General features: G+C 64.1%; 2 protein-coding genes across 3 annotated transcripts in view; both read right to left on the minus strand.

Annotated features, from left to right (window-relative positions):
- SNED1 (sushi, nidogen and EGF like domains 1) overlaps window positions 1-6,793 on the minus strand; it is an 89,301-nt gene extending 82,508 nt beyond the window's left edge. For both annotated transcript variants that reach the window (XM_060015788.1, XM_060015787.1), the window contains exon 1: window positions 6,337-6,793. In XM_060015788.1, coding sequence (XP_059871771.1) covers window positions 6,337-6,549 — 213 coding nt within the window. In that variant the 5' untranslated portion in view covers window positions 6,550-6,793. The remainder of the gene's footprint in view (window positions 1-6,336) is intronic.
- CROCC2 (ciliary rootlet coiled-coil, rootletin family member 2) overlaps window positions 6,689-15,415 on the minus strand; it is a 72,166-nt gene continuing 63,439 nt past the window's right edge. Inside the window, exons 30-35 of the mRNA XM_069540876.1 lie at window positions 13,208-13,377; window positions 12,580-12,670; window positions 12,391-12,534; window positions 11,367-11,449; window positions 10,939-11,068; window positions 6,689-6,826 (exon numbers count right to left, since the gene is read on the minus strand). Of these exons, the coding sequence (XP_069396977.1) occupies window positions 6,689-6,826; window positions 10,939-11,068; window positions 11,367-11,449; window positions 12,391-12,534; window positions 12,580-12,670; window positions 13,208-13,377 (756 nt within the window). The remainder of the gene's footprint in view (window positions 6,827-10,938; window positions 11,069-11,366; window positions 11,450-12,390; window positions 12,535-12,579; window positions 12,671-13,207; window positions 13,378-15,415) is intronic.

The following is a 15,415-nucleotide window of genomic DNA, read 5'->3' on the forward strand; positions in this document are numbered from 1 at the left end:
ACCCCATCGTCGACTGGACCACAGGTACCCTGTGTGGCCTGGAAGCTGCTGTGCCCTCCAGGCTGACTCAAGTCACCTGAGGAGGCCCCCTTCCCCCAGCAGAGGAGGGTGTGAATAAGGACGCCCTCTGGGCAGCAGGGGAAAGTAGGGAGACAGCCCTGAAAAGCACATTCCTTGGGACCCAGCCAGCCCCCCTGGAGGAACGGAAAAACAAAAGACCTGCCTGAACAAAGATGTGCACTGGAGCATCCCCGGAGACACTGAAGCCACCCACACAGGCCACAGGTTGTGACTGCTGAAAAGAATTATGGTATAGCCACAGGATGGAATATTATACTGCCACCAAAAAGCACACTCTTCACAGCAGATTTAAGGCACTGGAAAATGCTCACAGTATAATATTGAACGAAATATGCAAAATGGAAATTTGTATGAAATGGCAGCTCCAAATGCGCTTGAAAACACATCGGGAAGGATGTTGCCAAAATGTTCAGAGCGCTTGCTTTGGGAAGATGGAATTATGAGCGTGTTATCCCAACAGTCAGAGGATGAACAGCCGACGTTTACAGAGCTGCTTCTACAAGCTAGCTCTCTTGCAGAGGCTGGGAGAGCACCGTGAACAAAAGAGACAAAATTTTAGGACTAAAAGTAAAACTCTGCTGCTGGTGCATATGTCCGCTCCTTGACTCAGAGCTAGGGCTCCACCAAGGTTTCCGGATGGATGTGTGACTAAATGAATTAGCAAATAAGTCAATGGTGAGTGAGTGGTGGGCTGTCCTGGAGGCACGCTGTGGCGAGCTGGTCACATCTAGCTTCACACAGCCCCTGAGAGCTGAGGAGGGGAACACCTGAGTCCTTCCCAGCCGGCCAGGCTGGCTTCCCAGTGAGGGTGGCGGGGTGCGTGCCCGGGGCTCCGGGTGTTCCTGCCAGAAGGCATTCCCTAGAGGTTACGTTATGTTTTGACAGAATGTCAAACTTACAGAAAAAGTGCAAGGCACTCCTCGTACTTCTGACCCACACTCACCAAATTCTAGGATTCTGCCCCATTTGCTTCATCATGCTCTCTCTCCTTCTACACAGATGTTTCCTGAACCACTTGAGAGGACCTTGCAGAAGTGATGACCCTTTACCCACCGAGCCCCCTACTGTGTATTCCCCTGAGCAAGGACATCCTCTACCGAGAACACACGGTTGCCCGGAGCAGGACACTCAGCACCGAGGCAGTGTGGTCAGTACCACTTTCTCCCTCGTTTATACATTTAATCATGTATCTATACTCGTATCGGCGTGAACTCACTGGCTCCCCTTTCCTTAGGGACTGAAATCTGTCACTACCATTAAAGTGATGCTTCGCTTGTCCCGAGAGCCCCTTTCGGGTGTGGCCGCTGTGTTCTTCCGCCACATCCCCATCTTTCTTTGATCACTCTATTACTTTCTGGCACAAGCTTTTCCAAGCTCATTTTCTTCTCTTCCTGCCATGGCTGTATAATCTCCAGAGAGCCCCAGTTCCTTTCAGTGGTGCCTGGTGTTCGGGAACCAGGACCTGAGCCCGAGGACTGCTCACGGCCGCTGAGGTGTCGCTGCTTGCATTTCCCTCAGTGGGCAGACGCACCTACACACCTACGTCCACATCCGCCAGCACGACGTCCAAATACAGTCAAACACACGTGGGTGCCAGGACCGTGTACTGATGTGCCTTGCGGGGCACACGCCCCGTGCAGGGTAAACAACCAAGGTGGGGTCAGAAGCGACACGCGGGGAGCGCAGGGACCAGGCTGGGGGAGTGGGGCCCGTTCAGGGGAGGAGGCCTGCCTGTCCTGGGAGGGGCTCCGAGCTGGCAGCAAGCACAGTGGCTGAGGGTGACCTGTTCTGTATTGGCTGGAGCAGAGGGAGCTGGGGGGCTGGCGGGGGACGGGGGCACAGGTACACGGGGCACAGGTACACAGGGCCAGGGGCGCTGGCGGGGGACGGGAGGCACAGGTACACGGGGCACAGCTACACGGGGCCCAGCCCCAGGGCCAGGGGCGCTGGCGGGGGACGGGAGGCACAGGTACACGGGGCACAGGTACACGGGGCCCAGCCCCAGGGCCAGGGCCACTGGCGGGGGACGGGGGGCACAGGTACACGGGGCACAGGTACACGGGGCCCAGCCCCAGGACCAGGGGCGCTGGCGGGGGACGGGAGGCACAGGTACACGGGGCACAGGTACACGGGGCCCAGCCCCAGGGCCGGGGCGCTGGCGGGGGACGGGGGGCACAGGTACACGGGGCCCAGGTACACAGGGCCCAGCCCCAAGGCCAGGGGTGCTGGCGGGGGATGGGGGGCACAGGTACACAGGGCCCAGCCCCAAGGCCAGGGGTGCTGGCGGGAGATGGGGGGGCACAGGTACACGGGGCCCAGCCCCAAGGCCAGGGGTCTGGGGGGGCACAGGTACACAGGGCCCAGGGCCAGGGGGGCTGGCGGGTGACGGGGGGGCACAGGTACACGGGGCCCAGCCCCAAGGCCAGGGGGGCTGGGTAAGGGCAGGAGAGAAAGGCAAGGCTCCCTCGGCCGCCCCACGGACAGGCTGGAGGGGCAGGGCCAGGAGCCGGACGCCCACGAGGAGGTGCCGCACGCGCCCAGGCCGGCGGGGTGGCCGCTCTGGGAAGTGGGAGCATTTCCAAGGTAGGGCTGCAGGCCCAGCTGCCTGCTCTGACCACGTGGGAACGAGGCGGGGTCTCAGGGGAGCTCCCAGGATGGCCGAGGAAGCAGGACTTCTGTCTGGGCCGCACTACGGCCGGGGTGGAATAGCAAGGAGGCAGCGGGACGCAGGAGTCCTGAGGCCCCTGGGCCTGCATCTGAGGCCCACTTTCCTCTCTGGGCCGGGGAGGACTGCACTGCCCGCCCTCCGTCGGGCTGCCGGGAGGTCCAGGCCGAGGGGCCAGCCTGGATCTCGCCCCGGCGCTCTCCCCCCACGTGGGGCTGCCAGGCCACCCAGGACCCTGCCTCGACCCCTGCCCACCTCCACCTCCACCTCCGAGCCCCTTGCCTGTGCCCCGCTCCTCCCCAGGTACCAGCAGGAAGGGAGCATGGGGAGGGGCCTGCCCAGGACCCTGTCTGCCCCCTGGGGGCTGCGGCCTCTCCTCCCAGCCAGGGGGCTCATGCGTTTCTGCGGGGGCTTCCTCAGGTCAGAAAAGCCGAGCTCCACTGCCAGGCCTGCCTCCATCTCACTGGTTTTGTCCTGTGGGTCAGGGTGGGTTTTCCAGATGGCTCGGAGCTGGTGGCCAGCCAGCGGACTGTCTTGGTTGGCAAGGTGCCACGGGCTGCACAGGTGGGGAAGCCGGGGTTCTCGGAGGAACCGACCAGCCACCAGTCCCGGGCCGCCTGCGGACCTCCCCTGGGCGGGCGGTCTGGGAGAGGCTGGGCGGGGACTGTGCCCCCGGTGGGGATGCCAGCGGATAAGCAGACACCAGGTGTGGAGCCAGCCTTGCCTGGGACACTAGAAAGAGGGGCTGCTGGCCAGGGCTCAGGTCAAATCAACTGTCAACACGTCTTCCCCCAGGCTCGGAGGTGCCACTGCCCGCCCCGGGCCCACACCCTTCCCGTTTCCCACTCGGGGCTCTCCGTGACTGGCCCCAAGGTGCTCCAAAAGACCAGAACAAGGAAGAGTCCCCAAGATTCAGAGGTCAAGGGTGTCACAGCACTGTGCGTGCGGGGCCAGCAGGGGCTGGAAGGGGCTCTGCAGGGGAAGGATGGAAGGCACGCCAAGGCGGGTACCCCCCTGTGCATCACCCCCAGCAGCCCAGCCTTGGAGACACAGCCGGCAGACCCCGCACCCATGTCTCGGCCACTGCACCCTCGTAACAGACGTGTGGACCCTCTCAGCGTGCCCAGCACCTTCGCAGACACCGCCCACCTGGCACTCCTTCCCCGATGAAGGAGCAGAAGTGCTCCCTGAGGTTGCCACTTGGGGCTCCTGATGCCAAGTAAACCAAGACCTTCCTCCGCAGCCCCCAGGCCTCACCCTTCTGGGGGGACACGGGGGCTCCTCACCACCGCTGGCCACTCACGGCCTCTCAGTCCCCATGGCTGCCCCGCGCGGACGCTGCGCCTCGGCCGGGCCTGCAGGCCACAGCACAGCTGCCATCTCTACCTGTGAACTTGTCCAGCTTTTTTCCCTGCAAGAAGGTTCCCTCTCAGCTGCCGCGCTCCATGCCCACCAGCGGGGCCGGCCTGGTTTGTGTTCAGAAGGGACTCTCAACAATTTTCAGAGCCTTACAAGTCACCACATACGGCTGCTACGGCGTGAGAAAGAAGCAAAACGACGGGGCTTTCTAGAAAGGAGGCCACCGCGCACGCGGCAGGACCGAGTCCTTGCCGGGGTCGATTCTGATCAGAAAGCACTGATCTTCACGCAGGGTCACGGCGAGGCCTTCATTCACTCACCCGTGTGTCCATTCACTCCACAAGCCTGCTCTTTGCCAGGCATCGGGCCGGGGTGTCCAGCCCTGGAGGACCCTCACTCGGCCGGATGCGGGCACCTGGGCTCAGGGCTGGCTGACGCCGCGCCCGGCTGGACGAGGGTCAGAGACAGGGGCATGCAGAGAAGCATTGTCTCAGCTGCGCGAGCTGGGAGGCACCAGTCTGACCCACTTGCTTCGGAATAAATGCCTTCTCTTCTCTAACTGGCCTCATTTCTGACCCGCTGCCCTGCTCCCTCCTTGACCACAGAGCCCTGGCCATTATTTCAGGCAAGGTGTCCGGGGCCCTCAAGGTTTCCACTGTCTTTCCTACCGAGCGAAGAGAGGTGAAGTGGGCTCCCTACGTCGCCACGGGCAGGTGTTTGTCAGACGACAGCTTTTTTCAGGAAAGAGCTCTCACGGAGACACAGGTTTCGCGAGGAGCCACGTGCTGGTTTAAGATGAAACCGTTTGTTTTGCTAGCGCAGCTCTCCACTTTAGAACCACGCCTCCCAGTTGCTTTGGCAGGGGTAGCTGGTTTTGGTGAGGCTGTTAAGAGGGTCAGCCGTTTTAATAATATTTTCACCTGTGACTTGGAGTGAGGAGGTTGCGCCTGGCCCGAAGGTTCAAGGAGCATTTGGACAGAGGCTCTGTTAAGGCGATGCCAACGTGAATTTTCCCCCTTCTAGGATGCATGGGCCTCCCTGGCTCCCAAAGACCCTGAGCACAGCTCTGCCCCCAGCCCCATACTTCCGGAAGTCAGTCCTGCCCCTCTGTCCAAGTCCTGGCCCGGAGGAACGTGCACTGGGTGGCACCTACAGAGAGAACGGCTGCCCCTCCCACCTCTGGCGATGGAAGGGCTGTGGTGGGAGGGTAGCTAGTGATGCTGGCAGCCGTGCTGGGGTCGAGTGGAGAGAGGCAGTGTTGATGGGGGAGGTGACAGGGCTGATGGGGGAGCTGGCAGTGCAGGCAGTGGTGCTGATGGGCGGTGGAGGGGGGAGGTGGAGGTGGTGCTGGAAGTGACAGAGGGCGGGGCAATGGTGTTGGAGGTACAGGGTGCCGGCACTTTTCTAGCTGGGATTCAGAGGACAGCGCACGGTGCCCCCCAGTAAATGCTCGATGCAGCAATGAGGTGTGACATTGCATTTCCTCAGTGGCCCCGGGTCCCCCCGGGGGGGTTCTGCTGTCCTTAAGCCTGAACTGTCTCCGCTCTCCTGAGCTCCCTCTGGGAGTCCTGTTTGAAGGTCTGGGCCTCAGTGGCCAGCCCCCAGGCTCAGGAGGAGAGGGAGAGGGAAAGGGCGGCTCAGAGACGACCAGCTTGCTGAGTCTCGCACAGCACCTCTGAAAGTCTGGGCGCGTCCCAGCCTCCAGCAAGTGGGCCTCAGGTGTCAACTGGGGGCGGGGCCCGTGTGGCCCTGGGAGGGGCTGAGACCTCGGCAGGCCAAGCGAGGAACTGAAGGGGCCAGGAGCCCCACTCGGGAAACTGAGGACCCAGGAAGCAGCCGCCTGCTGTTACACTGCTGTCTGTGAAGGAACCGGGACGGGGCGGGACGGGGCAGGCCTCCCCTCACCCCGCTGCGCTGGGCCCAGCAGGGGCACACGGCTCAGTGCCCGCAGCCCAAGCCCCAGGCGGTCCGACAGGGGCAGGGGCCAGGGCCGGGCGCGCCCCGCTCCACTCGCCAATGTGGCGGGGCCGCAGCTCGGGCCCCCAACCCCGCCCGCCGCTCCCGCGGGCCGCTGTCCGGCCTTGGCCGCCGGAGGGAGGAAGCACTGTCCTCATTCCACCTCTGGCCGCCACGGTGCCAAGTTGCTGGCGGCGGCGGCGGGACTCGGGGCGGCGGGCAGCGGCTGGGGCGCAGCACCCCCCTGGCGCCCCCCGCGGGCTCGGGTTACTCACGTAGAGGCCGGAGTGCTCGGCGCCGAAGAACGGAAAGGGCACGGAGAGCGGCCGCAGCCCGGAGCCGCCGTCGTCCTGCTTGGGGGTGACGGCGTCGCCGCGCTCCGCGCCGAATGGGTAGAAGTCGGCTAGGGCCACAGCGCCGCGCACGCCGCGCGCCCCGAGCCCCAGGGCCGCGGCCAAGAGCAGCGCCCAGGTGGCGCCGCGCGGCATCGCCGGGGGTCGGCGGGCGGGGACGGAGCGAGGGACACAGCGGGACGGAACGGGGACAGAGAAGGACGGAGCGGGGGACACAGCGAAGACACAGCGGGGACGGACAGGCGACGAGGAGGGGCCGCAGGGGGGCTTGCGGTCACCGCGGGGCAGGAGCGAGGCCGCGGTCGGGAGTGGCCCGCAGGGCCGGCCGGCCGGGCGTGCGGGGAGCGCGGCCGCGCCGTTGGTGGACTTCGGAGTCCCGCTGCCGCTCGGCCGGGCCGTGCTCCGGTCGCCTCTCGCGGAGGAAGGCGCCGGGCGGGACCGCGTTCGGAGCCGGACCCGCCCCTACGGCCGCGATTTAAATATCCAACCGGGCGGTCACTCGGGCCTGGGCGGGGCCGGGCCGGGCCATGCAAATTAGGCGGCTCTTAAAGCGCCAAGCGGGGCGGGCGTCTCAGCCCACGGCCCCGAGCCCCCCGGAGGTGGCCTGGCCACGAGGAGAGGGCTCTGCGGGCGTGCCCTGCGGCTGGGGCCATCCTCCTCCTCCTCCGTGGGTCCCCAGCCGCCCGTGTGGGGCCGGCCCAGAGGAGGTGCCTTGTCCGCAAGGCAGCTCCAGGACAGATCCTCAGGCCTGCGTGAGTTTTTGGGCCTGGGGGCAGGCCTCCTGGGTGTCCTTTCAGGCCCCTGTCCCCCAGGGGACCAGGTCACCCTCCTGCCAGCGTGTCGTCGGCCGGGGGCCACCCTTCTGGAAGTGGCCAGAGGCCAGCCTCACGCTGCCCACCCAGCCCTGAGGCTTGCCATCTGGTCGTATGTGAGGAGGACTCTGGCCCGGGCTGCTTCAGGGCATTAAGCAGTTTCTGCCCTGCATGGCCACGTCAGGAGAAATGCGGGGGGAGATGATTTGGGGGCCTAAGGAAACCTCACAGCAAGAGAAGTCTGGGGCCAACTCCCGGTAAATCAGCCTTCCATCGGGGAGGCTGGTCCACGCCGGCCTGGGGGCAAGTGGACAGATGCCCCGTGGGTGGGAGCAGGCCCTCGAGTGCCCACAACTCAGATTCTGCGTCTCCAGCCTGTGGCCATCGCAGCTCTTCTCGTGCCACAGGAACTTGCTCTGAGTCAGACTCTGTTTGTCCTCCACAGGGGGCCGGCATCTGGCCACCTCTGGTCCCTAGGCCCAGAGCAGGGCCCGACCCCCGGGGGCTCTCCACCGTCTCTGCTCTCGGGTGCTGGTGGGGGCTGATTCGTGAGGACAAGCCAAGCCTGGCACCCCGCTGGCTCAGATGCTGAGTGAGGAGGTGGGGGGAAGACCTGAGCCAGGCTGCAGCACAGTGGTCAAATCATGGCCAAGGTCGGAGGAGGGGTGTGGCAGCCTCACCCTCCTTGGACAGGGAGGGTCCGTGAACCTCACTCGCAAAATCCCCGTGGGGTCAGGACACGGCCTCCAACAGTGCAGCCCGGAGGGCAGAGCTGCCAGCAGGCCGGTCACCTTGGTGGGAGCCCAGGAGGACGTGCTTTTCCATCTGTGGGTTTTCTGTGGGAAACTGGCAGCCCTCTGCCGTCTGTGCCGTGGGTTTGGGGCCCAGGGGAAGGCCCTCTCCTGTTTGTTTCCTCAGGGGGGAGGGCAGGTGGCCCCTCCCTGACAGGGAGAAGGGGCAGAACTTCCCAGCTTGCACCAAACCACGGGGGGGGGGGGGGGGGGGGCAGGGGGGAAGGTGGGAACAGTGGGTTGTCCAGGCTGACCTCTGACCCCCCCTAGACTGGCCCACCTCCTGCAGGGGGTGGGAGGGGGCACACGCCCCGTCCTCCCCCCGGTTGCACTTTCCTCCTCTGAGTAGGCCGCCTAGGGGGAGGAGTTCCCTCCGGGGCACTGCTGACCTTCTCCTGAGCACATGCCTCAGGGGACCCTAGTAAAGGCTCTCTTCTGGGTCCTCCTGGGGGCCTGTAGGGGCAGGGCTGCCCCAGGGGCCATGCCCGGGGCACACAGTGGTGCTCGGCAGGCAGACCTTGGGTCGCGACCCCCAGCGAGGCTGTGCATTTCCAGGCACAGGCCTGCTGACCCTCCGCGGCCCTCCCCCTGGGCCATTTGCAGTCCCATTTGGGAGACTGGGGGTTAACAGGAGGCACCGCCATGCTGGGTATTACATTCAAACACACACACACACACACACACACACACACACACACAGCGCTCCACAGGCGAAAAAGAGAAAAAAAAATTTTTTTCCAGGTGCTAAAAATATTATCAGGAAATACTTTTCAGCAATGTGCTGTTTCAGGTTCCCCTCCAGACTCAAGGGTGCCTTTGTCTTGGCCACAGAAAGTCCACATTTATCAAAACCAAAATCGTTTTATCAAGCAGGCTCGTGTTCCGCGGCCAGGAAACCCGAGACTCCCCAACAGGCCTGTGACATTTTAATTTAGGGCCTGAGTGTGTACGCAGTTTAGATGGGGAGCCCCGGAGCCGACCTCGGGAAGCCCCAGGACCCCGTGCCGGCCAAGGTGGGGAGCGTCTCCCCCACCGAACCTGGCCTGGCCGGCTGGTCCCTGCAGGGCTGGGACGGGGGCTCCAGCAGGGCTGCTGGTGGTGGAGGCTGCCTGGCTGCACCCCCCTCCCACTCTCTCCTTCCCATCCGCCCTGAGCACCTGGGGCTTCCACGTAGGTGAGACCTCAGGGAGACCCCTACCTGGTCCGAGAATGAGGTCAGGAGGTCACAGGGCCTGGAGGGGCAGGCGGGATCTGGCTCTTGAGGAGGCCCACCCGGCGTGGTCACTACACTGTGAGGATGGATGGGGCCTTGGTGCAGCTGCGGCAGAGATGGGGGGCCCTGGTTCAGGGTACACAGCTGTGCACACGTGGGTGCGGGCGGCCATAAGGCTCTCACACGGAAGCCACACGCTTGCCATTGGAAATGTTTAAGAAAACAGCAGTTTATCTCCATCAGAAAAATCCTTTCTCCTAAGTATACAACTTTATGTTGAACAAGTAAAAACAGCGTCTCCTACACTGATTGAACTTTCATTGAAATATAAGAAATCTTACGTCTCCCGGGAGCAGCCTGGGCAAGGAGGGTCCAGAAATCACCAGCAAGGACATTGATCAAATAGCGCGTGGCCCTCATTTCAATGCTGAGAAATCTTTCTGACCCCTTTTGCATCTGGGGTGTGTTCCTCTCTCATCTGTGCACGTTTACTAGGCACCTCCTCTGTGCTGGGAGATTCAGTCCCAAAGGCGTGACGCTGAGACGCCAGTGGCCACCAAAGGGAGGCAAGTGTTGACACTTTCCAAGTGTCAATCTCCAGATGCCGGGTCCTTCCTCCCCACCCGCCAACCCTCAGGCCCTTCCTCCACAAGGGAGCTGCCCACTGGGTCGTGGGGTCGCCGGGTCGAGGAGGAAGGGAAGGGACTTGCCTACTAAATGCCAGGCCTTGAGCATCAGAGCTGTGTGTGTCTCACGGCCCTACCCTTCCTGTCTGTACCAGGCTCTCCAGTGGTGGGGGCAGCCGCTGGGTTGCTATGCGTTCCAATGGGCCGCTGCAAGCTGGTGAATACCTGGGTGCGAACACCACCACTAACGCCTCCTTCGCCCAGAGCAGCGTTGTTAATGGGTCACCATGCTCTTCCCCTCTGAGTCTGGGCTGAACTTCAGAATCCTTCTCAACACAGCCACCAATAATCAGGCAGAGCTGACAGGCAGAATGAAACCTATTTTTTGTGCAGTTCGCAACATATGGCAACTCCGTTACTAGGTTCGGTCAGAAAGGAAGGCCTGACAGGACAGCCTGTTTTAAGTGCGGGATCGTGATTGGAATGGGTGGGCTCCAGGAGCTTTGGCCCTTCTCACCCCCATGAGTCCTGGAGGGAGGAGGTGCTTCGGGGTGGCGGCTAGCACCTGCGGACGCAGGAATTTCCTGGGCTGGCTGGTGCCCCGCAGATGTTGTAAACACGTCACTTACAAAACAAAAGAGGCCATTTGGAGAGGAAACAAATCACTCTGACCAGTGTTCATGGGGGGAAAAGAGAGAAAATGCGAACAGGTGAACCGGGCATCGGCCTAAGATGGCTGCCCCGGTCTCCGTGGCAACCAGGGCTGGATTCCCGCAGGAATTTTCCCAGAGTTATAGGCTGGGAAAGTGGGTGGTTCTCTAACAACTTTAACGTTTACATCCTGATGCCTCTCACGGACAGTGAGTCACGGGGCGGGGAGCACGGGGGGGTGGGGGGTGGGGGGGGTGGGGACTGGACTCTGAGTCACTTGCAGCCACCTGCCACCGTGACGGCCCCGCAGTTCCTGGATACGGAGGTCTTGCCGCCTCTGTGCGCAGGGATGTGGTAGCTGGGCCCTGCGGGACATTATGTTTTTGGCTTCAGTTGGTGGAAATGTTTTCCACGTGTTTCCCCATGTTTACAGAGCTGAGGGCACGGAATGCAGCCCGTGGCTGCGGAAGCTGGCCTGCTGGGGCCTGGCCGCCGGGGTCTGGCCGGGTCAGCACATCCACAGCGGTGCCAGGGCCGATGCCGGCCGCGGGAGGCTCCGTGCTGCCGGGGAGGGGCGCGGCTGCCAGGGCGCGTGCTGCCGGGGAGAGCAGCGGCTCCGGAGCTCGGGCCACGCCAGCCGGAGGCGGGGGTCCCAAGGGCTGGGGGAGCTCTGTGGTCAGGGGATCAGAGGGTGCCCACTGACTCCCGGCACGGGTGGTGGCTTCCCTGGCCCGGTGCCCCTCGAGCTCGGCCCCCCGGCCGAGCAGCACGAGGCGTTGCTTCCCCAGCAGCGGTTCTGCTGCCGGGCCGGTCAGGGCAGTGGCAGCCGGGCCACCCAGGGGTCGGGAGCCGGACTCACTCCTTGGCCTGGAAGGCCTGGCCGAGGCGGGCTCGTCGCCGCTGCTGCACTTCCTGGTCCCGCGGCTCCTTCAGGCTGGCCACCTGGGGACAGGGCAGGAGCTCGGGCGGGCGGGCGGGCCCCGTGGCTGAGCTCCGTGACCGGAAGGGCTGGGAGGCCGCGGTCCACGGCTCCCAAGGGGGCGGTGTGCGTGGAGAGAAACCCCAGCAGACAGACAGACTCACCAGAGGCCAGATGGGGCGTGCAGGGTCCCACCTCTGATCAGGGTCACCCCCCCCGTGGGCTCTTAGGGACCCGGGTGACCACCACTCACAGTGGGTGGACCTCCTTCCACTCAGCCATGAGCACACTCAGAGTAATGAGGAAATAATGCTCCTGGGCTTATAAATCGAGCAAACGTGGCTTGGAGGGTCAGGGACACCACCTCAGGGAGTCAGCGGGCTGCCACTCTATGTCTCTGCGTCTCAGTTCCCTCCTCTGTTCCCCCATCGAGCAGCTCCCCCGAGGCAGAGAGCTCGGAGCCCGCGCGGCAGCCCCGGCTGGCATGTCTGTGTATGTGTGCGTGCACGTGTGTGTCTGTGCACATGCGTGCGTGTGGGGGGGGTGTGGTCAGCACAGGCACACACTCAAGGCTCTGTCCTGCTTTGTTACTGCCCCGCCCCCCCGTTCGCTGCTGCTCCCGTCCCTGACTCCGCAGGACGGTGCAGCGGCCACCGCCACTAGGACTGCCACGCGCCAGGCACCATCTGGACGTTTCATACGCAGCAACCACCGGCTGAGGGACTGTCCCCGCCCCCCTTTATGGGGGGCGATGGCGGCACGGAGAGGGTGGTGACCCGCCCCAGAATCCCCCTCCGCCCCTCAGTGAGGTGTGGGAGTGACGGAGGGTAGTGTGGGGTCCCGTGGGGATGGCCTGGAGCCCACCGGGCAGTAGCGCTGCCGGAGGACCTCGGGCTGGGGCCAGGCGGGCGCAGGGACCCTCCCCTCCCTCTGCACCCCCGCCGGGCGCTGGGTCCCCGCCCACCTGCTTCTCCAGCACCTTCACCCGCTGCTGGTGGGTCCTCTCTCGGGACGCCAGGGACTGTGCAGCCTGTACATGGGCTCCGTGCAGCCGCTCGGCCTCCACCATCAGGTCTCGCTGGTGCTGGGTGGCCAGCTCCTGGAGCCGCTGGGCATAGGGGAGACCCCAGGCACCTCACTGTGGCCTGCCCACCCAGGGCTGCGCAGAGTCCCGGGACAGGCGCATCCAGCCCTTCCCTGGGGACCCCCAGTTGGCCCGGCTGCCCTTTGCTGGAGCCTGGGGCCTGGCCAGGACCGGAAGGTGAGCGGAGGGTTTCGTAAACACATTCGGCCCCCGGGCCTTGTCTGCTCCGGAGCCCCACCCACAGGCCGGCAAGGTGAGCCTTACATCTGTTTTAATGGCATCCTAGTTTCCACTTGGCTGGACCTGGGGTCCCAGAGGCATCGCAGGCTGATTCTCGCCCCCACCTCCCTTGCCGATTTCTTGTCTGGCGATAGAGGGTCTGTCCAGTGGTGAAAGGGGAGATACCCCAGAACACACAGGAGCAGCCCCTGGACCTGCCTGTAGGCCTGCCTGGCCCTGTGTTTCCCACACTCCTCCCCCTTCTGGTCCATGCACTGGCTCACGGTCCCCTGATGGTCCCCCCACTCCCACGGGGCCCATGGAGCCCTGAGACCTGAGGTGTCGCCCTGGTGGGCCCCTTTGTTGTCTGGGGCTGCGTCTCCGCACCTGTTCTGTGTAGGAGTGGCCCAGCCCGCCCTTCCCATCTGGGCGTGTGCATGTGTGTCCAAGCACGAGACAGAAGCACTGGGACCCACACCCACCCGGGCCCCCCGCCCCAGGCCCCGGCCCACTCCCAAGACTGGGGTGCATGGAGCCCAGCTGGTTTTGCCTCAGGGCCCTGTCCGCTTCCTGGTGCAGGCAGGTGTGGTCCAGCGGCTCCTTCTCGGCCCCCGCCCTCACGTTGTCCCTTTCCCTCCTCAGCTCTGTCTACAAGAGCAGAACCTGCCACAGTCTCTGGCGGGGGTGTGAGCTCAGGCCAGCCTTTTCCCTGGAGAGCACGTGGGGTGCCCCCGGGAGGGGCTCTGGATCCCATGAGAGCTGGCTGGGTTGGGGGAGGGAGCTCCCTGGCCAGGATGCCCAGTGGCCTGGGCCGTCCCGCATGTGGGGCTGCTGAGAGTGAGGGGGGACCACCCGTCACGTTGCTGTCCTGCTTGGGACCAGCTGCACCTCCTGGTACCTCCAGGCCCTTGCAGTGCCGCTCCCAGCCTCAGGGAGCCTCTGTGCGCTGCATCCTGGCACCCCTGCACCTCAGCGCCTGCAGCCGGCTCATAGGTCCCAACCTCTCCCTGACCAGGTCCCAGCCAGCCTGTGTCCTCTGTGTCCCTGTCCCCACAGCCCGTCTTCCTTGGAACGGCCCGCTGCTTGAGTACAGCCCCCCTCCTGGCCCCCATCCTCACCACGCAGGCACAGGACAGGGGGAGAGAACTGGGGATGAATGTTGGGTGACCAATGAAACAAACACTTCTGGTGGGAAGGTTTGGGGGCTCCTTTTTGCCCCCTTGTGGATGGTCCCTTTGGAGGAAGGAACTGACACGCAGGGCAGGCCTGGCCCATCAGCCACTGGGGCAGGATGGGAATCTGGGCCCCAGACCAGACCTGTCCACTTCCCCGGCTCTGGGCCGGGTGGGACAGTGGTCAGCCCCAGCTGCTGGAGGCCCAGGCCTGTCCTCTCGCCCTCAGGCTGGACAGGGCCTGGTCTCTCGGGGGGCCCTGGGACATGGCGGATCGGTCTCGAGTGCAACGTGACGGGGGCAGTGTCCAGCGTGTTACAGAAGGAGGGGACCCTTTCTTCTTCAGGACTGAGGAAAACAAAGGGTGCCCCTCCACTGAGAAAGGAAGTCCTGTTTCTTTAAAAATCCAGTTACACTCCTGGACGTGCATGTTAAAAAGAAAAGAGAAAAGTGAAATCCAAAGTAAATAAACGGCTGCATCCGGGTTTCCCCTCCTGAGACACCAATAAAGGGTTTATGGGTTTTCGGGCCCCTCACAGCTGACCTCCTGGAACTCATTAGCTGTTCCTCCCCTCCCCCATCTGGGCTCCAGGGACCCGCGGTTGGCTCTGCTGCCCGGGGCAGTGCCATCTCGGCCTCCCAGCCCCCAGGCCCCCTACCCCGAGCGGCCACGGGAGCCCTTGGCTTCCCCAGCTTGGCACTGGGCCTGCCCTTCAGGAGAAGCTGCAGGGTCCTGGTGACCATGCCCGGCTGGACAACCCTTCTCTGTGAGAAGGCAGGTGGCCTTGTGTGGACAAGCTGGCCGCTGGCTCTCAGTGACCTGATCTGCTGGCCTCTGTGCCTCCGTCCTGACCCCAGTGTCCCTGCCTTCCATGGCCACCCCACTGACCCGGCCACTTCCCTCTGGAAAACCGTCCTGTCCCCAAGCCCACCTGAGCTGGACAGTGTGCACATGGTGGCCAGGGCCTGCCCGGGACACGTGTCCTCATGTGCTTGGGGACACGTGACCCGGGTGGCGGCTCTCCTGGAGGCTCCAGGCCTGGCAGCTCCTCGCCGGGCGGGGCCTTGCTGTCCTCCCTCGGGGTGCGTTGGTCAGTCCTCTCTGGAGCCTGCCCTCCGCGCTGGGGTGCTGCCATCACCCCCTGTGGGGACCCCACTGTTCCTAGTTCTGCACCTTGCTCCTGACACAGTGAAACACTCTCCTTCCTGCCCCTGCCGTGGCCGGTGGCCTCTGCCTCTTCTCCGACCCTGAGCCTGTCCTTTTCACTCCTCGCTGGTGTCCACACGCCCCGCCCCCCGACATCTTTGCCCTCCAAGTCTGAGAGCCCTGGGCACTGTCACCTCACCACTCGTCCCAGCGGCCACGACTGTGTGCTGGCGAGGCCAAGCCTGGCCCCTGTGGTGCCCGGGCCCTCCTGCCCTGGGCTGCACGGCCCAGACAAACCCCGCCCCCGCACAGAGCCATTCTGCGCAGGACCTGGCAGGCAGGTGGCACAGTGACAAGCTCAGGGATC

Source organism: Delphinus delphis, chromosome 7, assembly GCF_949987515.2.
Source record: "Delphinus delphis chromosome 7, mDelDel1.2, whole genome shotgun sequence".
In the NCBI taxonomy this organism is placed as follows: Eukaryota; Metazoa; Chordata; class Mammalia; order Artiodactyla; family Delphinidae; genus Delphinus; species Delphinus delphis.